General features: G+C 36.8%; 1 protein-coding gene across 3 annotated transcripts in view; it reads left to right on the top strand.

The window, feature by feature from the left end:
* asic1b (acid-sensing (proton-gated) ion channel 1b) overlaps positions 1 to 25,488 on the top strand; it is a 204,435-nt gene that overhangs the window by 1,862 nt on the left and 177,085 nt on the right. The window contains exons 1-3 of one of the 3 annotated variants that reach the window (XM_082139097.1): positions 15,480 to 16,138; positions 17,565 to 17,619; positions 17,707 to 17,902. In XM_082139097.1, the coding sequence (XP_081995223.1) occupies positions 17,729 to 17,902 (174 nt within the window). In that variant the 5' untranslated portion in view covers positions 15,480 to 16,138; positions 17,565 to 17,619; positions 17,707 to 17,728. Of the gene's footprint in view, positions 1 to 13,696; positions 13,776 to 15,479; positions 16,139 to 17,564; positions 17,620 to 17,706; positions 17,903 to 25,488 lie in introns of those variants that run through there. The other 2 variants (XM_082139096.1, XM_082139095.1) reach the window with 2 other exon arrangements.

Here is a 25,488-nt window from a genome sequence, read left to right as displayed (position 1 = left end):
TCAAATGTTTGTTGCTACTGTCATTTTGTTTGTTTGTTTGTCATGAATTTCTGAAAATGGTCATGCACATAAATGTGTTCAGTCTATAGGTGCGTTTCACAAAGTGACATCGCCAACTACTGACCTGGCGTGAATAATACAGCATTTGTATTTTTTATCCCGGATCCTTGTGAACGGCGATCGTTTTGACAACATTGTTGTCTGTACGCAAAAAAACGCAAAGGAAAAACGTTTCCATTTTTAGTACTTTGTTGTCATGTAAACGTGCCCTAAGTTTCAAAATTTAATTCAGAAAACATGTTATCATACGCTAATTCCAACAGAATATTGCATCCATGAACAGCATTTTTTCCATTGTTATTATTTGACAGTTTAGTTCCTTATTTTAGCTTTTTCTTAACTTTTCTATTGAATTTATGATGACCAAGACATTGCAAGTTTAAGGACCTGCTAACATTACTTTCAAGTGGTTAAAGGTCATATTTTGAATATTATTATTCATAGATATGATGCAAATTTTAAGGAATTTTTATATTTGTGAACTAGGGTTGTGGTTTCATCACATTTGATAAGGTTTGTCTCAACTCTGTCTTATAGAGTGTTCTATAACACTTATAGAAAGTCTGAGAAAAAAGCAGTTTATCCTTTATTTATTTACTGTTGTTTATTTCATTTTTTAGCTGATTTTCTGAGGATGATGGCTTTGTGAAAGGTTAAAAGTTATGTTTTGAATATGAAAACGTCCTTTGTTGTTGACAGAGATAAATTATATCTGTTTTATCTCAAGGTTTAAGTCGGTATGATTTTCTAAAGTCTGACTATTGTGTTTTAGAGTTTGACTGTTATCACTGAGTCTGTATTTTAGCTTTAATGGGAGTTGAAAATGTAAGCTGTATACATTCTGCCTCATTGAAAAAGAAAGGAGAGTTAGAGCGTTGACTTGAAAAATGTTTTCATCCCCTCCGGTGTTGAAAGCCCCGGCGAGGGCTGAAGAAGTGAATCATCATTGATTCGATGTAACTGATAACACCATGTGTTGTGCTTGTGGCGAATGTTCATCCATTAGAGAAGCAGAAGTTCTGCTCAGAGTTTGGATTCTTCTCTCAGGACTGCAGTCGGAGCCCATCCAGAACTCATTGAACACATCAGTGTCTCTATTGGCAGTACAATCTGTCTCATCGCTTTTCAATAACAACACATTTGGACGGAATGAATAATTGATGCCAGGTTTAGATTTTCGTTGAAAAGTCACGCTCGACTAATATTCGCTTTGCTAGATTAAGTTTTGGACGTATATTGCGTTTGAAGGCTTTCTGGTGTGATGTTTATCCTTGAATAAACAACTTGCATGTCAATGCCAGATTGAAACAACATACCTGTCCTTTGACATTTTGGTTTGGTCTGTTAATATAAGCATTTAGAGGCCTAAAATGAGCCAAGTTTAGGGAGTAAGCACAAGAGGGAGTTTCTGCTTTTGAGTGCAGATTTTGTTGTCTTGGTAAATTTAGGCACAGTTGAGATGTTTTGTGGAGACACATATTGAGATATATTTTTTCTCAGGAGAAACATAAGCTAGGGGATTTCAGCAAACATCTCTAGTTGCTCTCCATTTAACCTCACTGCTGTCCAAGAGAAACACCTGAAAGGTCTTAGTTGTGATTTCCTGAAACAATTCATTGTTAGCTGAGTGAATTATATGGCATTGAAGAATATTCTGAAGCACATCAGTCAGTCATTCACATCTTTTCCTCTACAAAGGCATCGCTTAGGAAATATGACTACAGATGGCACATAGCAACCAATTGGGAACCAAATCGCCATGGGAACTGTGAGAGCATCTATGCAAAGTTTCCACTACTAACTCCTCGCTTACAAACACAGCCAACAATGTTACTTAATGATCAATTTGCATACTATCCTTTCTAAACTGTATGCAAAATTAGAGTAAGTGAAATCCAAATCATAGTACATTGAATACAGTATACAGACAGAGTTGAGAGTACACCAGATTGTAAACTGCTTTTGCTGCTTGCTTTTTAGGTTGTAGTCAGTTGGTGAAGAATGTCAAGTATATAACCTGAAAAAGCAAGGTAAAAATGAATTTTAAGGCAGTGAATTTAGCTAGATTGATTTTAATGCGTGCATGCAAACGCAAACCAAAAAGGGGTTTGTGGTATCAATTATTAGTAGCCCCTTTCACACATTAATCCCAGTAAATTACCATAAAATTACCAGAATGACTTTACCGGTAAATGTTTGTTTATGCTGTTCACGCAAGCAATGGCGTTCTGTGGTATCAAGTATAAATAGATACTTTTACATGCTGAAAAAATATATTTTTTTGCTGCTTGTTTAAATTGCTTAATTAAAATGAGCTTAAGCAACACAATTGCTTTACACTTAATTTTATTGTGTTCGATCTGCTTAAATATATGTAAAATCTAAGTTTACTTAATCCTTGTTGTGCTGGATTACATGAATGATTTGTGTTGCATTAACTGAAACTGGGTGGTGCTTGTTATAGTTCCCAGCATGCTTTGCATATGGCTGAATTAAGAGAGAATAAATGTTGAAATTAAGTGTTATTTTATGTGTTTTTGAGAAAATGAGAAAAGGGGAAGACTTGATGGTGTGTATTTTGTTTAATGTTCAATTACATTGGAATTATTAGAACCATTTAAATTACAGAAGAGTGGAGTATTTGTTAGGCTGTGGACTGATTCAACATCGTTTAAATGTTTTAACTGAAGGAGCATGTAAATCTTAGCATTTACATTAGCAAGATGCTAACAAGTGCTATTGCTAGCTAATAGTTGGTTATAGTATAGAATATCAATTGTGTGACACTAAAATAAGTGAAATTTTATTGGATGAATGAATATATGAATTTGAATACCTGAATCATAGTAGAGAACCTTTTAAAATTCACTTTGAGACTACTTAACTGAGTCACTTAAAATGACTTAATTCCATGAGGTTGAAGTTACATGAATAAATTATGTTTAACTTAATTGGTTCACTTGGGACTGTACACTATCAAATCATGTAAATCCAACATACGTTTTTTTTTCAGTGTGGACACCTTTTGTTTAAATTGATTTCATTCCAATTGGTAAATCCAAACGCAGTGTTTATATGACCGCTAAATAAAGTGATCGGGTTGATGTGTGCGGGTTGATGTGTGCGTTTACATGTCACAAGCTTCAAATCAGATTCGATTTTTTAACATGACACACTATTCTCCTATATGGCTGCTTTTCTTTGTTTTATGTGGCTGTGGCTAGTGGTTTTCCAAGTGGTTTTCCATTTTCACAGGCCACAATTTTGCCATTGAAACTATGGGGAAAAACTGCCATATGGATATTTTTTATATTATCTCATAATTTGGCAGCTGGTATATTAGGCTGCTGTCACTTTAAGACCTGACGCACGGATCCATTATTCTGTTACACATGCGTTTTCTTTCCCAACTGTTTACGTTCACTTTAGTGTTGTCAAAAAGTACCGACTTCAGTACCAAGTCGGTACTGAAATTTAAGAAATGTGCTTAACACAGATACATGGGAGCATTTGAAAGCAGGCGTCTATCAGCGGACCGGTCCACTGTTAGACGTCTGCTAGTGCTTTCAAACGCTCCCGCTTTCAAAACACTTTCAAACCCTTCCATGTGCTTTCAAACGCTCCCGTGCGTTGATCATTGTAGCCAATCACAGACAATATCCAATGAGCGCGTGAACACAATGGCCAATCAGAGGTGTTTATGATTCCGGTGTCGGAGAGATGAGAGACCGAGAAAGTGCAGCTGGTATCGTGTATCTTATTCTGTGGAAAATGAGTGTCGGAAGAGTTACAGATATTTCAGTATCGTTATGTATACATACGTTGCATTTAGTTTATAGTTTCACATGCCTTTTTAAAAGACTATTATATGTAAAATTCAACTGGCTAAAGTGGCTAGTAGGAGTGACTGAGTGACACGCCACTGCTGAAATCCACCCGCATTTGGCGGGTGTTAATGTCAAGTCTTGCAGCTTTATGTAATGGCGTCGCAGAATCTCCCAGTACATTACAATATGCTCAAAACTTATGTTCTTGTTACTTGTAAAGTATGTATTTTTGTTCTCAAGTATGCGAATTGGGATGCAACCAGTATTCATGCTGTTGTTTGAAGATCTAACACTGCTCTTGATGTGGCCTCGAGTAAGATGCAGTGACAGCTCAGGCCGATAGTTATTGTGGCGTGACAGGCAGAACTTTCCTGCTTTATTCTCTCTGGGATTCATTAGCAGATGTCATCACAGCTCCATTGAGTCTATTAGAGAAGCTTCACTGACGATCACTTCACATTCACAAGCAAAGCAAAAGTGATGCTCTTAAATTTAATATGCCCTGAGCTTATCGTAGTCTGTCACATCTGAGCAGCGTTATATGTTAATGATTGCAGATACACTTATATAAGAGTACAGTATCTGTATCCCATCCCATCCCCCCACCTTTTATTAATTGTCTGCTTGGTGAAATTATTTTTTGAAAAACTGCAACCATAAGAATGAGTACCAGTAATTGTTACGGGTATTGTCTGTTTGTTTATGTTTTGAATGGGTTCGACACGTTTTTGTTCAGTTTCCTGTGTTTCTCGTTCATTTGGTTTTTATGTGCACCTGTTTTTCATTTCGTTGATTGGTTTGTTTGTGTATTTAAGCTCTGTGTTTCTTTCAGTTTATTGTCTGTTCTCGTCGCTTTTACTTGGTTGTTCATGTTGATTATTAGTTTGTTTGGAGTTTTATGTTAATAAAATTTTAACTTAACGATTAGATTCTGCAGTTTTCTTATCTTCGACAGTAATGACAGTAATAGTGATTCTGTATTTATTATTAAGTAGTGCAGTGTAGTGAGGTCATGTGATTACTGTGATTATCATAATTTGAAACATTTGTCTCTATACTGCATGCTATATATATATTTTAAATAGTAGAAACTGTACACTATCTACAGTGCTGTGTTCAGTATTGTAGTTGACACCCGACCTGGAAGAATCTGATTGTCAGTGAGTGACATTTGGATCATCTAATTCTCATCAGTTCTATTCTCATCTCATTTTAAGATCTTTTAAAGACACTGACTCCTCCTCAAAGAACGTTAGATCTGTGTAATCTTCATAAGGCTGAGATGAGATCAGTTGATCTGCATTTCTTTCAGATTTTGTCTCTGTTTCAGACGTGTCTTTGTGGTGAGGTTAAACACCCAGAGCATTTCAATTTATTTATTTAATTGTTTGCTGACACACAATTAACTTACACCTATGTTAATTTCTGCTAATTTTAGTGCTAAATCAGTTCTATTCTTTCCACATGCCGAGCTGAATATATTTAACAGGTGAATACTTAATGCCGGCGGCCTTGATGGAGCAGCTTTGAATATTGAAAAGTTCTGAGAATAAAAGGGAAAGAGAATATGTGAAATGACTTTGAGCGTGCAGAGACAGAAAGAGGACAGATTGCATGTTCAAGCTTGAGAGAAAGTCTGGGGTCTTTAAGACCCTAATAATTCTCTATGCAAGTACGTGAGCGGAAAGGCTTTTGCTACGCTAGCTCAAATGCCCGTCATGTTGTGTTTTGAAATTGATTAAAATGCAATTTGTAACTCAACTCGAGTGCGTTTTCAGTGGTTTTCTTTTTCAGCTCAACTACTGCCATGACAGAGCAACAGTTTGTTCAGGTCTTACCGAACAAGTTAGATAAAGTCAACATGGATATAAACATGTTGACATGTTTATATCCAGCTACTAGAATAGGAACTCTATTGCAGTGGTAGAGCCATCTGATTGGCCACCACAAAATTCAATACGCTGCTGGAAGTTTGATGCTTTTACAAACTGCTCTGAATCACAGGTTGAAGATCCAAATTTATTCGGGCTATCCATAATCATAATCCAAATAACAGGCAGAAGGTCAAAACCACAGGGCAAATCAAGATAGCAACAGAATTCAAGACATAGGCATACAGGGAAATCCAGGGAAACAGGACCATGAGATGTGAAGTCCGTTTTCATACCATCATCAGCATCTATTTCTCTTCTTCTGTGCATGTCTCAGAACTGATGGACAACAGCAGGACACTGTTCGATTCCCTCCATCAGTCTGAGCTGTTACAAAATGCCTTTGCAGCTTTGAATCAGTGCGGCCAAAGATCCGCGTGACGTGAACACGTCCACCTGAACACATTCTTACAAACACATCTATGCACATAATTCGACTTCACCGGGGAAAAAAAGCAATTCCCTGTATACTGCGCTGGCAGGATATTTTTGGACTATCGATCCAGCGTTCTGTTTTGCCTGAGGCTCAGTAAGAGAGAACCGCTGTACAACATATTAGAATGTCACTAGAACAATCTCAATTTTCCAGCACAAGAATCGCGAGCGCGACCCTCGCCCGTCAGCATGTTCTCACATTACACACTGCTGGGGGCTTTCCAAAACAGCACCTGAAATCTTCTCGTCGACATTGTTTTTAACATGCTAACACAGTTTTATTTCTACACTCTTAGAAGAAAAAGTTATATTATGATCCTTTTAAGGGTTCCTTCAGACGCATCATATATAGAACCTTTTATGAGGTCACATCATGGAATATAGTTTTAATTATTTAGTAATTAGTGTTAATTAATTCATTTTAATTACATGTTTTAAATTAAGCATCTCGTAAACATACTTTATCACGAAAAACGAAAATTGAAATAACCTTTAAAACATGAAAGTATTATGCAATCATTTAAGACATTTCTCCTTATAGAAACTTTTACGCATAAAGATTTCTTTAAAGTTGAGTTTAGAACCCCAATAAACCTTTTTTTCTAAGAGTGGTTGTTGAATTGAGCTGTGAATGTTTCCTGTTTACTTAACCATATAAAGCCTACTGTATTATATTTGATATGCACATTTCTCTAAATTATCAGCATGACATAAATATATTTAATCAAAAAAATAAATAAATTTATTCGCCCACTAAAATTAGACATAATAAAGGCCAATTGGGCGGAAGAAAGGTTTTTAACCAATCATATCAACAGCCACTTTTCACAATCCAATCAAATTCTAGATGAAATTGAGTCCCGCCCTTAATTATTTTACCTCTGATGCGCATCACATTATGTAAGTTACATTTGTTGTTGATGCTGTTTCAGTTATCATTTCAGAAATATTTATTAACGTGCAAAATAACAAGGCAAGATGGCGACGCAAAAAATTGCAGTTGCAACTACTTCTGGTTGTAGTTTAGAATCCATTGCACTCTACATGCAAATATCGAAAATGTGCATAGTGTGGACATACTACATTGTGCAGAAATAGTTTTGAACACTCTTAAAGGGGTAGTTCGGCCAAAAATGATATTAAACCCATGATTTACTCACCCTCAAGCCGTTCGAGATGCATATGTCAATAATTTTTAAGACGAACACATTTTCAGTTGTTTTAGAAAATGTCTTAGATCTTTCAGTGGTTATAATGTCAAGTTATGGGGTCCACCTCCTTCAAGTCCCAAAAATGTGCATGCATCCTTCACAAAAGTAATCCATCCGGCTCCAGGGGGATAAACGAAGGCCTTCTGAGGGTAATCCGTGCGGTTTTGTCGTAAAAATATACATATTTAAAACTTTATAAATGAAAATAACTGGTTTCCGGCAACGGTCAACGCGCGTTCACGGGAGATGGATGCCGGCGTATGACGTAGCGTAGGAACCGTAACGAACGCTACGCTACGCCCTACGTCATACGCCGGCATCCATCTCCCGTGAACGCGCGGAGAACCCCCTGGAGCCGGATGGATTACTTTTGTGAAGGATGCATGCACATTTTTGGGACTTGAAGGAGGTGGACCCCATAACTTGACATTATAACCACTGAAAGATCTAAGACATTTTCTAAAATAACTGAAAATGTGTTCGTCTGAAAAATGATTGACATATGCATCTCGAACGGCTTGAGGGTGAGTAAATCATGGGTTTAATATCATTTTTGGCCGAACTATCCCTTTAATAATAAAGGTTCTTTATTGGCATCGGTGGTTCCATGAAGAACCTTTTACATCCATGGAAACTTTTCCACAGCACAAAAGGTTCTTTATAGCGGAAGAAGATTCTTTAGATTTTTTAAATGTTCTTTACACTAAGAAAAAAAATAGTTCTCTTAACAGAAAGGTTCTTTGGGGAACCAAAAATGGTTCTTCTATGGCATCGCTGTGAAAACCCCTTTATGAAACGTTCAATTCTTAGAGTGACTATGCTATTCTGAAGCACTTGCCCCTAGAATTTAATAAGTCAATATTATTTTTCTAATATTTTCAATATGCAAATACGTCTTGTCTGACTGGTTGCAGACCTCTGGCATTTCAAACAACCATTTGGTGTGTAAAAAGCAGTTGTGGTCCGTGTAACTTCCTGTTGCCATGCGGCGAGAAACTGGTCGTGTGTCTGTTGCGGAAAGAGACGAGGCGTAGCGACCAGGAGCCGAGGGGCTTCAGAGGGATTGGAGGGCTGACAAGCGGAAGCAATTAACTCGTGTCTCATAAGCCATGTGATAAACAAGGATTTATCCCCATGTAATTAGCACTGTTTGTGAAACCACGCCGGTTCACTGTTGATATACAGGCCCAGCTATGCTCACCGGCTCCCTGTCATTTCGCGCCTTTGCGTCAGGGAAATGCTGTGATGCTTTGTGCCACTTCACAGCCTGGAAACGCCAACATTAATTCTGGGAGAGTTAAAGAGAGCCGGTGGAAGGACGGTTTCATGACTAAAGGGTCGTTTGTTGACAGACTGTGTGGTTTCAGAGTTAAGCTGCATGAAAACTAACCAAGTGTGTTGTGTTTTGGATACTAGTCCCCTCAGTATGATGGTGTGCTGGTTTCCCAGCAGACTATTAGCCAGCTGAACAAGCAAAATTAAACAGCTAACCTAATATTAATTTTCTCTATATAAAAATTCTGTATTATGCAGGCCGGACAAGTAATTTGGTGATGTCAATTAGTAAAGAATACACGCCTGTGCACATATACATTCAAATACGCATACCTATAAATTAAACACGTGATATGCATGTACACGCCATCACCGTTTTCAGAGATTCACGTGTTTGAAGTTTACATGAAGATGATAACGTTTTTAAAATTTTCCAAAACTTAAACCTTGGAACCTATTTCAATGTTTGTGCTCTCAGGCCACCAAACACTGTTGTCGTGCAAATGAACGGCCAGAACACATTACATATTGTTAAAAGCACTCTATAAATGAAGGTGAACTGACTATATAACTTCAAACATCAGTGTAAGAAAACGAATTCCTCCAAAACGAAAAGTGCCTTTTTCTCTCCGTCCTTTATTTGGTGTAATGAATGAATAAAACAAAAAGAAAAGAAAAGACCAGCCTGGGAAGCTCAGAAAATAGCTTATCTTCCCATTGTTCTAGACAAAGAATATACTGAAAATGTATAGGGAGTATCACGACTTAAACCAATAAGATCATAAATGACATCATATCATCTCAGATATACTTATACAACAATCCTATAAATGGTAAATATCCGGTCAGATCTCCTTCCTTGCCTTGCGGTCCAAAAGGCTTTTGTAATATACAATACATAGAAAAGAATAGGACCCTTTCTCCCCCTTTCTACAATGGGCTGCTTCTTAATATGAAACAGATGTTTAACTTGCATAAATGTTTGAATTACATAAATGCAAAGGAATGTGCAGGCAGGACATGTGTTCTCCTAGAGAGAGCTGAGATAAGAAAATTATATTTCTAACAATCAGCAATGGACAAAGTCAAGAAAGACAACAAAGATCCTGAGTAAAATGACCATTGAAGCTTTTTAAATTTTTTGTCTGTACAATGAAAGTCAATGGGGTCCAAAACCAACATGGGACCTCATTGACTTATACCGTATGGGCAAAAAAAGCACTGTTTTAAAAACTATCCCTGACTAGCATAAATCAGCCTGGAAATGCATGGCTTTTTTTTTGTAAAAGCAGATCCTAATTGTTTGTGCGGATAAAGTGTTTACATGCGCCGCATGTGTTTACTGTTATAATGCGCAGCCAAACTGCATAATTGGAGAAATCTCTACTCGGTTTATTTAAAACATGTTGATAAAATAACCACATTGTTGTCCGCTGTTCACTTTAAATCTCTTGGAGGACTTTCAAGACTTCCCAAACGGTTCATTCTCAGAGTTAATGCGCAATAACGGTGCATTTGTTACGGCGTGACGTTTAATCAAGCCGTGTCACCTCTCCCGTAATCTCCCGTAAGTCTGCTAGTGGAAAACTAACGTTTATTCTGAGCATCCGCGGCACTGGGAGAGCGATGAGGAAGTTGCTCTGTCATTTGTTATACCATCTTTGGAAAATTAAAGTGCTTATGGCCCATAATCCAGTTGCGCCTTTCCCAACCCCACTTACAGAGCTTCACGCTGATTACTTTAGGGAGTTCTGGCAGGACAACATTAAAACTTTATACACACACACACACACACACACACACACACACACACACACACACACACACACACACGCAGAACAGCTGCCGAGGGAGTAGACACAGCACCCTCTTAACTAAGTTGTTCGAATTTCTGGCGGCATCCGCTTCCTGATGGCGTCATCAAGATGTGAGTCTGAATGAAGTTAGCAAGTTAGCAAGATCAGGGGAAGGTGCAGGAGCCTCGAAGAACCATGTGACCATGGCTTGAACCATGAACCTTCTCTCAGTGACTTGTATTAAGACACTACAGGCAAAACTATTGTGTTTTGATGCACTGGTAAAATTTGATATTTTGGCCTATTATATATTATATTATATTTTGCCTCTAATAACATGTATTCTTTCAGGTGAGTGAAGAAAACATCCGAAATAAGAATTTATTTTATTACACCTTATCTGAAAATCTGGTTATTAACAGTATATATATATATATATATTTTTTTTTTATTTTTTTTGCCACATTAGAAAACAAAATATGCTCAGGTAAATCATAATTATGACATAAAAAGAAATATTTTTTTATTCATAATTATGACTTTTTATCATAATTCTGACTTTTTAATCTTATAATTTAGATTTTTATGTCAAAATTTCAGCTTTTTGATCTTATAATTTCTATTTTTTTAATCTCATAATTAACTTTTTATCTCATAATTGGCTTATCGCTTAATTTTGACTAAGACATCATTTTGACTTTAATTTTTTTTAAATAAATAAATCATAATTTCACATTTTTAATCTTAGAATTTCGACTTAAAATGTCATAATTTTTACTTTTAATGTAATTTACATTTACTAGCATTTGTCTTACTTTTTATGTCAATTATGATTCACAGGAGAATGATTTTCTTTTGTTTAAATGGTGGAAATGGGCTTTTATAATTTTGATTTATGGTGTGAAAAAAGAGATTCCCACATCTTCTCTGTAAAACCATTTAACCCTAATGTCAAATAGATAAGATAATGGATTTGTGTATTTAAACGTAACATTTCACAACCCTCTACAATGCAAGTAAATCACTCATATATGCAAATTAACTTTCATTCTAGGCGACTACATAATGTCTGTCATTAGCCATTGGCCTCCAAAAGGCTAAGTATTTGACTGGAAAATAAATCTTTGGATGACCTCAAGGCTTTCTAATGAAACATAGCTACATGCTAAGCTATCAGTGTTGATGCAAAGACACTAATTTTGAACTCCAGTGTCTCTCCGCTTTGTAAATAAGCATATTTTGAGTCTAACAGAGAGTAATAGTGCTCTACTCACGCTCACAGGTAGGCCTCGCTCGTACGAGCGCTAAGCGAACTGCTCCCAGCAGGCATTTAATAAGAGAGCTGTAACAGGCTGCCGGTCGAAATTCAATATTCTCTAAAGGTGAATAAATCACGGACTGCAGGTCTGTGCCAGATCTCGATGTGTGCTTACTTAGAGTCTGAAAATATCCAGCCGTCAAAGGAGAGATGGTGAAGCCGGTGGTCTTAAATTGAGTTAACCTTGAGCTGTGGTCCACCTAACAGAGCTGTCCTTCTGTTATTAGCAAAGCCAGATATAAAAGGTGAGGGTAGCAGGTTCTCTGGTTAGCAGTGGTCACTCCTACGCTTAAGGAACCAGAGGATATTGCTGCAAATAATAATGATATTAACCTTAACCTGAACCAGACCACCTGTCATCGCCTAAATCCTCCTGGTTTTGTGAGGTGCTAACAGTGTTTCTGGGAGAAGCTGGTAGGAAATCCTCACAGGATCATGTCCGAGGAACAGGTTTTCAATTTAGTTCTGGCTGTTTGCCACTTTTATCGAGAGCAGAGAGAGCGAGAAAGTATAGTGAGTTGGGGAAAAAAACTTGTCACGGTTGTGTTGTGTGTCAATCTTTCTTCTAATGCTCTTAAAATATATTTTTTTTCACCAAACTTTAAAAAATGTCATGAAAGCACCATAAAAGTACAATGGAATATATGATAGCTTTGAACAGACTGAAATTGTTGTTGTTAAAGGGATATTTCACCACTGTAAAGAATGTGTATTTAAATTGTGTCATTTATGTTGTAGAAATGTGAAATTATTGTAGAAGTTGTTGCCTTCTAGACTGAGAAAAGCCAGAAAATGTATTTTTGGCTTATGTGGATGAAAGACAACAACTCCCAGAATGCACTTGCTTCGCTGCCCTACGAGGCCACTCCCAAGCCACGCCTACCGGTTACAGAGGGCAGTATCGGAAGAAATGATACAACTAGGCTACTAGTTGACTCGAAACTGAAAAGACGGCGTTTTATCGTGAGTATCTGTGACGAGTTAGTTGATAAATTAATTTAAATACTAGCATTTTTTCCGTTGAAATGGTGCTAAATTGCTTTTGGGATGTACAGCCCAACCTATGTGCGGGTTGAAAACATGTGGAACTAGTTCCTACTACTGGCTGTAGTCTCTCGCCTCTGGACAAAAAAGCCTCTGATGACGCTAAATGATGATTTTTGCATCATCTGAGGTCTCTCGTCTCAGGGGGAAATGAGGGAGGGAAGCACGGTCATTCGAAAATACTACCAGGTTTCTACTGATACAAAGCTTAATGCTAATCGGTGAAGTATCCCTTTAAACACTGTTTTCACTTTTGAGTTTTTTAACGTCTAATTTAAAGTCAAAATTCACAATTTACTTGGTTAAAATATGTTTCTGGTCTTATTGTGAATGTTTCACCTGTTGTTTCAAAGAAAAATGTTATTTCAAATGTTATTTTAAAGAAAAAAAATATTTAATCTGTTCAGATGTTTTATCTGTTTAAAAAAAACAACAACATGTTTTAAAGAAATAATTTGGAAAAAAAGTTTGTCTTTGTAATTTTTATATCAAAATTAAACAACATTCCATTTCCAATGTTTAGTTAAATAACCTGTAGGCAGTTGAACTTTAAATGGCATGTGAACAAAGTTTTGTGTTGATTTGAAAAATGGCTGTCAGATTGGAATTATAATGATTTGGTTTGAAGGAGAAGATTAACAAGCCACTTATGAAATTCCAGCTAATGAGATCGACTTCAAGCTTGATGAATTCCCCAGCTAATTGACACTATTTGTCTGACTTGTGATGATTAACAGCAGGGGACTTCAACAGGAAGTTCCTTTTGTCATGTGGCGCCCCTGCCTTGCAATGAAAACAATAGATGTTCTCGTAGCGTCATGCATTAGTTGTGTACATGCGAAGCTGTGTGAGAACAAGAATATAGCAATGAAGACCAGGTAAACATCTGCTTTTTATAATGTGATGTTCGTTTTAATAGGATTATACCAAGAAAACCAGTCGATAATAGAGCTAATAGAGTGATGCTGAATCAAATGGCAATATTTGTCTTGTACTTCATGATCTTTAAGTCTGTAATGTGTTTAATTCAGGCTGCCTGAAGCTCTGCATGAGATGTTTGTTGTTGAGATTAGCCGGCGTTATCCACGTTGAAGATGTGATAATATGTCAAATACCTCAGATTACTTTTTAAACCCATCACACAGACCTAGTGGAAATTCTTTAGACGTCGCACTTTTATAATTCTCAGTTATATATAAACGCCCCCGATGTTTCTTCTTAAAGTCCTTAGGAGAAGTAAAAATAGACACAGTAGTTGTCATACAGTAAGAGTATAGAGGTATAAAATGAATGTGAAGAGCAGCTCAGATCATTTGCTCTTGGAAGAATTTGATGAAAATATTCATACTAATTCCAAATTACATGACAAAATTGTAGTTAGTAGTTAAACCCATTACATTACAATTAAGGTAATATAATCTGACTACTTTTTGATTACTTTTGACCTAACTCATTTATCACATTGATTTGAACAGGATCTTGTACCATATTAATATAAAAGTACAAATAGAAAGAAAATGTATTCAATTCTTTATTATCAACAACGTGAAGTGCATTAAATATTACATACCTCAGGGTTTCTCAGACTAGGGTTCATGATGGAACTGCAGAGGATTGTGAGTTTAATGAAAAGCTATTAAGTAATTAAATCATATTTTTTAATAAAACAATCAAAATAATACACTTACTAAAAAAGAGAATGTCATGTGACCATTAACCAACATCTGAGAACCATGAACTTAATTTCATTATTTAACTAATTATTAATTAATATTTTAAAGTATGAATATAATTAATATGAATATATGAATAATTATTAATTATTTTATTCTGTTTTGTTATGATTATGTAATTATAAATATAAATATTATTTAAATTGTATTATTCAACAATTAATTTGTAATTTTATGATTTATTTATTTATTTCGTTATTAGTCCTAGGTCTAGCGTAGGGGTGGGTGTTATGACCAAAATCTTATATCACGATATGAGCAATATTATTTCACGATAACAGCATATATCACAATATATAGTTATTTTTGCTTTAAATAAGGTTTTTTAAATCAATATTTTTGATACCATTGAAATTTTATAATTCGTATCACCATTTTCAATATAGTTAAAAAAACTAATACTAGCCTACAAAAACCCTCACGCTCACTCAAGACAAGTAAACAGTGATAAAGAAAGAGCAAAGAAAACAAACTAGGCCTACAATAGAACAAAGACACTAATGAAATAGACCTACTTGGAAACATTTCAAGCACTAGAAATACTGTACTACATAAAATATATAAAGTAATTAAATGTATAAAAACTGTGTAATAAAATATACATGCATTCTTATTAAAGTTACAAGTGATTCAGTCAAGAGCTGTTTTTTATTTTTTTTATTTGTGTGTTAATGACAGCAGGTCAATTTGGATGCTGTCACTTTAAGACCGACTGTACGGATCCAATATACTCGTGCGTTTTCTTTCTAAATTTTACATAAATTACTGTGTTTACTTGCAAAGACATGGTCACTTTGGCAAAAAGCACTCAGTTTCTCAGAGGACGTGAGCATATATTGAAATTAGTTCTTTGCTGCTAATTGCACTTCAACGTTTCAAAATCACTTGTTTTTTTAAACCGCAACTGCAAACGCTTTTGTGCTTTAGTTTTTTTTCTTCTTTTTTTTCCTATGCTTTGGTGACTGCACAGCACAGCAACGTCACGTGAGCGTAACCGTCCAAAATCTCTACTGGTTGATACATTTCTACCGGTTAATCGTGTCTACCGGTATATCGCCCACTGCTATTGCATAGGTTAACCAATGATTTAGTCAGGAACGAGGAACTTCACCAACATCCAACACTTGAGACTCTAATTTATGTACAAATTGCACATTTGTCACTTTTAAAATGTATAAATATAACCATAGTGTGATTGTAAAACAAAAATGCACCCGGTCTGAGGTCTGTGAGCATTGCAAGCGTACAATAGAAGCCCGTCAAGTGCTCTTGTCCTGATGGTCAGTGTGGACTCTGAACTGACAGCGGCACGGACTAAGAGGATAATGGCCTGGGAGTGAGATGGTGACACTTGCTGTGTGTGCTGTCATGCCTGTCTCTCTCGAGCCCGTCTGTCCTTCTGTCTCACCACCTCCATTAATCTTTTACTTTGTGCTCCAGCAGCGAGAGGAAACCTGCCTGACAGCTCGTCTTTGTGGCGAGAGGTTCGAGGAAAGAGCAACAGAAGGGTCTGAAGGAAATGAAACCTGCTCCTTTAAACGGCTGTTTTTAGATGCACTCACTCATTCACAACACCTTATGCTGTAGTTACATGTTTCAACGACTAAAAATAAAAGTAGCATATGTTTTACTTAGTGAATTCAATTCTTATATTCAAAATATTACTTTTCGAATCTGTTGCATCATGTCAGTTAACTGATTTTCAGTGCAATATTTATGTCTTTTAATTCATCTCACAAGGTGAAAGGATGTTAGCATGCGGTAATGCTGTTCTTTGAGGAAGCAGCAATCTGTCTTAATTGGGAGACTGACTGTGATATTGCAGTATAGTGTTTGGTATGGAAGCTTGTTTCTGCCACTGAAAAAAGAAAAGAAAAAAAACGATAAATGCGACTTTTTATCTCACAATTCTGACTTTTTTTCTTCTCAGAATCGCAATAAATGATAAAAAAAAGTTATAAAATCGAAATTTGTGAGAAAAAAAAATGCAAGTTTACCTCTTTAATTTTTCAAATTCTGACTTTATATCGCGCATTTCTGAAATTATAACTCAGATTTTATATCTCACAATTCTGAGAACAAAAGAATTGTGTGATAAAAGACGCAGTTAAATTTTTTTTTTTTTTTTTTTTTCGTGGCGGAAACAAGCTTCCATAGTATGGCGAGCAGGACAAATTTTAGAACGAAACAATTTTTTATTTTATTTTTTATGTAACTTAATGGGAATAAAAAGTTGTTTCATTTTGTTGACTGCGCATGCGTAACATCCTTTCGTTTATCTGTAAGTGCCTAGCAACCACTCCTGAGGTAACACAACACCCGAGAGGGCTTGTTCACCGCGATTATTTTACACAACCTTCTTGTAGTCTGGTGGTAATGTCTTTCTCTACTTCGGTGAAGTGACACGTCGATGTTGGCTACAGATGTTGAAAATGCCGTTTGTAGTGCTCTTAGAATTAAACATTCTCCTCACGGTTTAAGATCTCACGTAAGTTGAGCATATGTTGTTATAAGGAGATTTTAGTGCTGTAAATAATACCACGTCCTTTCAAGACTGGACTGTAATTGTCAGGATGTAAAATTCTCTTGTAAATAATAAGATGATATGCTGTATGCTATTTGTATGTAGTCATATTCAAAATATATTGATATTCGCTAGTATTTAACTTATTGATACAAATTCACTGTCAAACACTGAATACGTGGCCAGAAACCCACAGTGACATGAAATTATTCATGCAGCTGCATATTTATATTTTAAAACAAACATAAATTAAACAAATTCCTGCATATGTGTTAACTTAAATACATTTTGCATTCGAGAAAAAAAACTGATTTTTTCTGATTCTCATCACATTCTGTCAATTGTGGAAGTTTGTCTGTCAGCAGTTTTAACTTTTTATTTTTTTTTTGTTTCTTTTCATCACGGTTAAGGGCAGGAAAGTAGGAGTGCTATAAACCATGATGGCTTTACCATTGTAATACCATGGTACTTTTTTTCTAAAGCCATTGCCATTGAGCATTCAATGCACTAAACTCAACAAGATTTTCTGATTGAAACGTCTTATCTTATCAGGTATGAGATCCGGGATACACACATGGTGGAGGAGAGCGTCATGATGACCCTGAAAGATAAGGCGGACTTCTCCAGCTTCAAGCCTCGTCCCTTCAACATGCGCGAGTTCTACGATCGAACGGGCCACGACATTAAGGAAATGCTCCTGTCCTGCTACTTCAGAGGAGCCGAATGCAGCGCAGAAGACTTCACAGTGGTGAGCATGAACGCAATCTCTGTTTCAGGTGTTCTGAAGGACGAAATCCGATCGGTGGACACTGGAATGATGGGGAAATTGTATTTATGTGTTTTCTAGGTACTTTGCATTTTGTCCTCCATGTAACTTATACACCAAAGGCAACGTGTTCCAGAGCGAAGTGGACTTGTCATCTTTAGGTCACGCGTTGAGTTCGTACAGTCATTCTGAAGCGAGATTTGCTGCCTGGTAGAGATGGCGAGAGATTATTTTTACCCGTGGGGTCGTATCGATCTGATCCTCTGATAATACCGTGAAGAGGCCTCACTTAAAAGATTCTTTTATTCCCCTGGTGATTCTAGGATAAGGTTTCTGAAATGGGTTTATTCATCATCTTGCTGTATGTGATTGATAACATCCGGAGAGGGGAAGCTTTTTTGCATTTTTTGTTTTGTTTTTTTACATGAAGAGCACAAGTATTTGTCTTTGCACCTGTAAAATCCTATATTTTGAGTGGATTTGGCAAAATGGCAATATGTTTTGTAGTAGCACACTGATCCACAATTGTTGATCTATTTGAAACAGCCTTTATATAATTTTCTTTACTTATGTTAATGTTACGCTGACGAGAGATGAACACTCACATTTCACGATAACGATATCACAATTTGAGTTAGTGTTTGATTATTTTGTCTCTCAACATCTGAGCTTTAATGTAATAGTGGAAATTTACCAACTTAGCATTGTTTGCTCAATTTAAAAGGATAGTTCACCCAAAAATTAGCCCATAATTTACTCTCCCTCAAGCCATCCTAGGTGTATATGACTTTCTTTTTTCAGTTGAACACAATCAGAATTATATAATAAAATATCCTGTCTCTTCCAAGCTTTATACAATCATGGCATATAAAGCGCATCCATCCATCATAAAAGTAATCCATATGGCTCCAGGGGGTTAATATAGGCCTTCTGAAGCGAAGCGATGCGTTTTTGTAAGAAAAATATCCATATTTATAACTTTAAGGGTGGTATGTGAGTTACTGGAAAGGGTGACCTCTGACCTGACACATGACATAGGATGTAGGAGTAGCGTAAGCTTAGGTGAGAGTAGATGCCTCACGCGGCTCAAACTAATAGGGCTGGGCAACAAACTCAGGATCCTCCTCGATTGAGGGTACGTTTACGAGACAACGATATGCTTAAAACGGAGAAGTTTTTCCTTTGAGTTTTCCGCGTACAGACGACACCATTGTCAAAACAATCCCCATTCACACGGATCCACGAAAACGACTAAAAACGCTGTATTCTGCTGCCAGGCCATTAGATGGCGATGAAACACTATAGACTGAACACGTAATACGCACGTGCATGACATCATCGTCTTCAGAGATTCGCGTTTTTGTTGTTTACATGGAGACCGTTTTCAAAAACTTGCGTTTTGAAACCCGTTTTCAAAATGTGCGTTTTCAGGGACCCAAAACGCTGTCGTCATGTCTTGTAAACAGCCCCTTAGACTTCTAGACCCTGAAATTCAGTGATTATAATTTATAAAGTTGTAAAGATGGATATTTTTCTTACAAAAACGCATCGCTTCGCTTCAGAAGGCCTTTATTAACCCCTGGAGTCATCCAGCCAGGATATTTTTTTAATATAATTCAGATTGTGTTCGACTCAAAGAAGAATGTCATATTCACCTACGATGGCTTGAGGGTGAGTAAATTATCGGATAATATTTATTTTTGGGTGAACTATCCCTTTAACTCTTTGAGATCTATCGTCTCCTGTAAAGTCGACTGCCTTGAATAGATTTTGTGAAATGCCCATTTGTTTTGTAGCACAATGTAGCACTTTTGATTCCATTCCAAAATTGAAAGACCGTTTATAAAATTACTTATTTATTTTAGTTAGTGCTCAAGCATTGAGATTGCTAGTTTAAGTTCTTACCATCCTGGTTATCATGAATAACTCTAATGGAAAGATTTTTAAGGTGTGTTGTCTTCATAGATCAGTTTAAAGAGCTGTGCGAGGACCGTATTGATTATTGATAAGAGGCAATTAATTAGTGTTACGCTGACGAGATATGAACACTGACATTTCCAAGTACTGCAGAAGATCTAAACGATATTGCGATTGATTTAAAACAACTTCCAGTGTGAGAGAGTTTGTGTTCGGCCTCTCAGTGTCTGAGCGTTAACGTAAAAAAGTAGAAACTTACAAACTCAGCTTTCTTCGCTCGTAATTTAACGCTTAGAAAAATCCCACTAGAAAAGCAAAAACATCTCTAGTGCAAAAAAAGTCAGAACATATTTGCTTGGAATGAAACAAGTTTCTCAGAGTAGTTTTGACTGAATGTTCAACTCTCACACATTTCAGCCACACTTACTCCAGTATATAGTTTATTTACGAGAAATGTATTTTTTCTTACATGATGTGCATGACTTTTTCTTTTTTTTTTGTACATAAAAAAACAGCTAAACAATTTGTTTTTCTAACTCGTTTGAGCTGATGGTTAATTTATATATTAACGCACATAATGACAGATATCTAACGAACTTTATGCAGGCAGGAACATCCTTTTAAGTAAATTAATTGCCGTTTCTAATGTAATAACAGATTTCAGATGCACAAAGTGCTCATTTTCAATGGTGTGTGTGTTTGAGATCCTTATAAGAACCTAAACCTGCTTTGATGACCTCGTCCTCTTCGAGAATCATGTGACGGTCCAGCTATGAGCTGCAGGACAGGGCTGTAGTACGCTTGACATGTTGGTGAGGGTTTGTGGCGTTTCCCTCAGTGGACCCATAAGCCCCAGCTGCTGTGTGTGAGCGCACACATGTATACGAGCTGCGTTGTGCTGATGTGAGTGTGTGTTTGTGCTGATGCTGAACAGCTCAGCAGAGAGCAATAACACTGTATGATGAGACACACATGAGCAATGAAGCAGCTAAACTACCTTTACTTGACACGTGTGTGTGTGTGTGTGTGTGTGTGTGCGTGCGCATGCACGCGTGTATGTGTGTGTGCACCTACTTGACCATATTTTGGGGACAAATTTGTTTACAGAAGTGAGAAAAACCTGACAAAAATTCCCAAACCTCCTTTTGGGGATGTCTTCGTTTGCTTAAAAATGAAGTACATTTTTTTTTTTTTTTTTTTTGGTAGGGATAGGATTTATGTGTAGGTTTGATTTAGGTTATAGTATTTATAACTAGCTGACTATGCAATGTCTCCATTAAGATAGCTAAGTGTGTGTATGTGTGTGTGTGTTTAAGATTAACGACAAAGCACATGCTGTCTGTCTGTCTGTCTATCCTTCAGTCTATCTGCTCTAATATCTATCCATCCATCCATCCTGTCTACCCCTCCTTCTATCTATTCATCCTCCCAATATCCTTTATTCCCTCCCAATATATCTATCCCTCAGTATGTCTATCTGTCCATCTGTCTATATGTTCCTATCCTATATCTGTCCCTTCGTCCATCTATCTATCCATCTATCTGTCCCTATATCAGTCTATCCCTTCACCTGTCCATCTCTCCATCTGTCTGTCCCTACGTCTATCCCTCCAACTGTCTGTCTATCTGTTCTTCTGCCTAGTGCTGTATCTTTACCCACCCTTTTTATTTATCCGTCTCTATCCGTCTCTATCCGTATCTATCTATCTATCTATCTATCTATCTATCTATCTATCTATCTATCTATCTATCTATCTATCTATCTATCTATCTATCTATCTATCTATCTATCTATCTATCTATCTATCTATCTATCTATCTATCTATCTATCTATCTATCTATCTGTCCATCCATCCGTCCATCCATCCGTCCATCCAGTCTATCTGTTTGTCCGTCCCTCCCTATACAGGTCTGTCCCTCTTTCTGTCTCTCTTTCTCTCCATTTTTCCATATTTTCTTTTGCTTTCGTCTAAAAACATTCAAGTGCTAGGCTATGTCATGTATCTCTTGGTAGTTCTTGTACCTTCTTGTAAAAAACGTCCGGTGCACTTTAATTACTCTCTCATTATAAGAAGCCACACAACACCAGAAGGGTTGTTTAGTGCAGGTTCCTTGAGCGAGAGAACACGGCGACCTATAAACAGACCCGAGTTCAGTCTGAGTTCAGGCGTTTGTTGTTGATTGTTAATATAAATGCATCCGTCTCATCTCGACGCCTCAGTCCGCTGCTTCTGTGATAAAGAGTTTGAACTTCCAGAGCACAGAATTCCCTGCAGTACGTCCGCAGAAAGTTTCTTCAAAATAGTTACCATGAAAACAAACTTCACTTAAGGCTCAAATCCCCTAGAAGGACAGAAACTTCATTCACTAGAAAATATACACCCTGTGCGGTTCAATTCAGTATTTCCACTACACGTTTTACCTTTATCCCAGATTAACAGGCTATAGAAGGTCTCTCAATGCCACTCTAGCAATTTCTAACGCACCACCAAAACGTCTCTCGTGACCATTTTAACCTCATGTTGTGGGTTTCTGGAAAAAGCCTTGGTTGTCTTTACATATTATGGATGGCTGCATGATTTTGTTATATTTTTAATGAAAAACCCTGCTTTTAGTGCACCATTAGGTTTGTCCTTAGTTGAAATCAAATTAATTACGTAATATTCCAGTTATTTACTCTAATTAACTGTGTATATTAATCTGTGCTGAGAAAAGCTTCTAAGTGAAGACTTAATGACATTATTGTGGCTGACCAGAATTGTTAAATGATACTACCAAATGTCAACATATTGTTATTGTTGGTCAGCTATTGTTTTTCAGGAAAATTGGGAAGAACATTTTTTGTTACGCAATTTTAATCAGAGAAATGATTAACTGCATATTTCTTATTGCATTAAATTAACATGGAAAATCAACAGCCCTGTGTTATTATTATTATATTAACATTTGCATGTCAAATTACAATTTGTGATTGATTTGTCACATTAATTAGCTTGCTTATTGATAATGAACATGTTGCATTATGCATGTTAAATTCAAACATTTATGAAAATCAGTAAGTATTTGATTCTTAAAATCAGTAGTAATTGATTCATAAATATAAATGAACAAAATATATTACTAGACCGTTTGTGTCATGAGTCTAGGCTGGAAATTATCATTTCTGTTTTTAATTTCCTCCCACCATGAGAGAAATGTGTGCGAGGGTCTCAAATGTGCTGTTGTCTGCTAGTACCCTTCTTTTCTCATATCGTTTTTGGAAAGACGGATGTGTGAATGAGTGAGTGGGTGTATCCGCTCACGGCGTTATGGCTTTAAACCAGAGATTTCATGACTGTTCGTACACACGCATCTTATTTTTTGATATTCAGCCCAATATCAGCGCCTCGTGTGGGTGTTCCTGTAAAGGTGATGTGTTGCGCTGGTCCCTTTAGAGAATTACACTCTAGTGTTCATGAATTCAGCATTAGAAGATTATGTGATTTCACTGAGGTCCTTTCTGCTCCTTGACACATTTAGTATGCCTTCTGTCCTGGTAAAGTGCCATATTTAGCATTGTTTGCCAAGTCAAGCTTTTCTATTACTAGTGCTCACCCTTTGTGTTAGGGAACTATTAAAGTATGCATTTTGTATGTAATTACTGTAGTCCTGTTTGCAACTCAACTGTTCTGACCAGTAAGCAACCACCCTGAAGTTCTTGGCAACCACCCAAATATTCTCTAGCAACCATAGCACCATGTTAAAACACTCAAAACACCTTAGCAACCACTCTGCAACATAGCAACACCCTTGCAACCACCCAAACAAATGATCAACCCCATAACAATACATTAAAACCACTCCGAGCACCTTGGCAACATAGCAACGCCCTAGCAACCAGCCAAACAAATGATCAACCGCATAACAATGCATTGATACCACTCCGAGCACCTTGGCAACATAGCAACGCCCTAGCAACCCCACAAACAAATGATCAACCCCATAACAATGCATTGAAACCACTCCGAGCACCTTGGCAACATAGCAACGCCCTAGCAACCACTCTAGTGTCAGTGTGCTAACTTTTTAACAGCCAATTGCCACCATTTTCTTTAGAATATGTAAAAATCTAGTCATTTCTCCATGTTGTTTAGCTTAATTTAGATCCAGAGACTGTTTTTAGGCTCATTCCGGTCCTCCGCTTCCTCTCGCCTCTTCAGATGTTGCATTCCGACTGATGTATGTGGGTCTTATGAATACGAGATGTGATTGATGGACAATTCAACAGGGCTCAGCACTTCACGCGTATGTGTTCCCGTTCGATCAAACCTGGCCGTCTTTCTTCAGACCTTTGATTTCTCTCTTTCTTTCCCTCTCTTGAAGCACTTTGATGTGAATGGACTCGATTGTTTTCCGATGGGGAAGAAAAGTTGCTCTGACCATATTGGAGTTTTTTTTTTTTCTTTCAGAGGGCGATTAACCTCCCTCTCAAACAGGAACGCAAGTCGGGAAATTGGAGGCCTTTTGTGAGTTTAAGGCAAAGCCGATTACTTTCACTTCTCAATAAACAGTATTTGCAACTGGCCTAAATTTACATTTTTATGCGCGACAGAGTGAAAAGATTCCCTGCTTTGCATAGTCAACAATTCCATCGTATTTTCAGAGCCAATCTCAAATACATTGTATTATCATAATCATCCAGAAGATTTTTGGAATCCCGTAAATAATCCCGTAAGGGTTTTTTTTCCCCTCAGACCTGCAGCACAGAACCATGAAAAAGATCAGTATTACTTATTCTTGTTTATTTTGTTTTTCCCCCCGTCAAATAGAAGGAACTTTAATTTCTGCATCTGCAATCTGCTTTTTCGTTTTATGGCAAAATGTGCAGTTTATACTCATTATTGTGCACTATTTTTGTATTTTTTTATGAATAGCATGTTAAACAGTAAATATTCAATGATAAATGGTCGTATGCTAGTGTTGTCACATGACCTCATTACGTTGCATAATTCAGTTAAATATATTAAATAAATGTAGCGTAATTTAATCCAGTTTTAAAAAAGATTTTGTAATTTTTTATTTAATTAAGATTTTTTTTTAAAATATTTAAAAAATCATGTTGAGCACATTGCATTGTGGGATACAATAGTATGCTAGCATGCTTTTCCAAAATGATCCGACTGTAATTCCACAGAATCGTGCAGTTTCCTTTTAGTCTCTCTTTCTCTCATTTGTATGCGGCGTTTGATGGGAGGTGATATTTCATCTTCACTATGTCAGAGGGAAAATGGTAACGCTGGCGTCTTGGCCAAGAGGTCAGATGGTGATCGTGTCCTTTTGAGCTGACATGACCCCTGCTGCTCGTCGAGCCCGTAACCTGCTGCTAACACGCTCATGCTCTCCTTTACTGATCACACACCGTTATGTTACAGAAAGTGCAGATTTGAGCAGATGTGGATTGATATCAGTGGCCAATCTGTGGCTAATTTGCGTCTTTATGATAACGATCTCCTTCAGCAAAGCAGATTCAATCAGAGTTAAATTATCCGCAGTTATAATTAATGAATATATATATTGGCAAACTGCTCCGAGACGTATTAAACTCACTGGAGCTCGTACAACTCAATACGTTTGAACGTTCTTCAAACAGGCCTGTAATTAAGATGCATTT

This window comes from Leuciscus leuciscus (genome assembly GCF_965113295.1).
Source record: "Leuciscus leuciscus genome assembly, chromosome: 15".
Lineage (NCBI taxonomy): Eukaryota > Metazoa > Chordata > Actinopteri > Cypriniformes > Leuciscidae > Leuciscus > Leuciscus leuciscus.
The sequence above is the reverse complement of the archived record's forward strand: the minus strand, read 5'-3'. Positions and strand labels throughout refer to the sequence as shown.